At 42.6% G+C, this 1672-nt stretch overlaps 1 protein-coding gene across 1 annotated transcript; it reads left to right on the top strand.

Annotated features, from left to right (window-relative positions):
* Positions 1 to 851: 851 nt before the first annotated feature.
* Positions 852 to 1672, top strand: LOC118332229 (E3 ubiquitin-protein ligase MARCHF3-like; the record flags this gene model as incomplete). The annotated part of the gene is given in 1 exon segment (XM_035667406.1): positions 852 to 1672. A coding segment is annotated over 1 exon segment (160 nt), but the record flags the coding sequence as incomplete, so codon positions are not given.

The raw sequence follows: 1672 nt of genomic DNA, 5'->3' as shown, positions 1-1672 counted from the left end.
GCGCTTTTGAAAGAGCAAACGGCATTTTTCGGCATGGATGAATAACTGGTGGCACACTTTTGTCCACTCTTATTGTGTTTCCTGAGAAAGGCAGCCGAGACCTGGAATAGATCCTTATATTCATTCATCAGCTCATCATAGTCTGTATTTTCTTTACTTCTACAACAAGCACTCTCTTGACTAGGTTCAGTCTCACACAAGCAGATAAACCTAGTATGGACGCACATTCTTCTGCACCACAATGAATGCTAACGTATGCTTTTTGTCTTTGTGCGTCACTTTTACCATGCACTTTCCTTTCACAAGTATGTCTGCTCCCGAGTAGCCTTTTACTTTTGTTTTTGTTGCATGTAGTTTAGGTCTGGGTCGTATTTTTTGAACACTGCCTCTGATATCACATTTGCTTGAGCTCCAGTATCACAGCTTAACAACTACATGTGTATCATTTAATGTCAGTGTCGGTGTCCAGCTCTCTTCCTTTGTTTTGTTTTTTGTCACTGCATCACACATAGAATTCCTCTGTGTCATCCAAATCCACTGTATGGACATTGCTTTGTTGTGCTTGATTCTTATAGCACGGGGATCTTTTGGGAATGAGACTCAACAGTTTTTCTCAGCTCTGATTGGTTGTTTTCGTCTAGGCCCGGTGGAGTCTTGCAAATGCCATTAGGAGCACTGGAAGAAGCCAGAGGATGCTGATTGCTTCACAGATTATCTGTCTCATGTACAGCTGTCAGGATATAGTGAAAGTTTCAGCAAATATGACAAAAGGTTATTTTTAGAAAGTTACCTACTGCAGCTTTAAAAAGTCCTAAAATGAAAGTGAAATCCAAATGTACCTGTCTTCCTCAGGTGTCTCTCAGATATCACTGTCGACTGTACAACGAGTGGCGACAGTCCAATCAGAGAGTAGTCCTCCTCCTCCCGAGGGCGCACAGCGAGGCGTCAGCGCTGCACTCCTTACAAGGCTCACAGCGAGGGAAGCAGCCGTCCAAAGAGTCAATAGTCTGAGTGCAGAGCTGGCCTGGAACCGGCTCTCATCAGTGGGTGGAATCCGTTCATCTTCTGCTCTCTTTGAACTTTTTAAAGCACCGTGCCATGTGTGAACGGCCACAGGTCCAAGCAGCACTTTATTCTCAGAGACCATTGTGAACAAAGTAAATGACTGCCTCACCTGGACACGAGGGATGCTGTCAGCTGTTAAACTGTCAGCGTTTTGGTTGACCAAATGACACAAGGCTGAACACTGTGATGTTAACTTGCAAGAGCACCACACTCTTGATGATCAATCAGATATTTTTACCATGATGAAGACATTATGGCTCCACTGTAGGCACCTTCTTCAAACAACAAAGACATTCTTATTTCAGCAGCACGAGCAGACACATGGATAAAGAACTTTGCTGTGAAGTTGGTGTTAAAACTGTAATCTGTGACAGTCATGTGCCTCAGCTGAAATTAAACAGCCTTAAAGTCCTCTCCTGGTGCAGGTAACCGCTACATCCAATCTGAAAGTCTATTAAGTAGTCCAATGACAATTTGATTGATTGACTGATTGATTGATAGGGACACACTTAAACCAAAGGCTATTTTTGTATTTGAAACATTTTGTTGTTTGGTCTGTTTCATGTGCGTGTTGATGTAGATCAATAAAATTCACTGTTCAATTTAA

This window comes from Morone saxatilis, unplaced genomic scaffold (genome assembly GCF_004916995.1).
Source record: "Morone saxatilis isolate NCDOM2014 unplaced genomic scaffold, NCSU_SB_2.0 Contig21, whole genome shotgun sequence".
NCBI classification, from domain to species: domain Eukaryota; kingdom Metazoa; phylum Chordata; class Actinopteri; family Moronidae; genus Morone; species Morone saxatilis.
The sequence above is the reverse complement of the archived record's forward strand: the minus strand, read 5'-3'. Positions and strand labels throughout refer to the sequence as shown.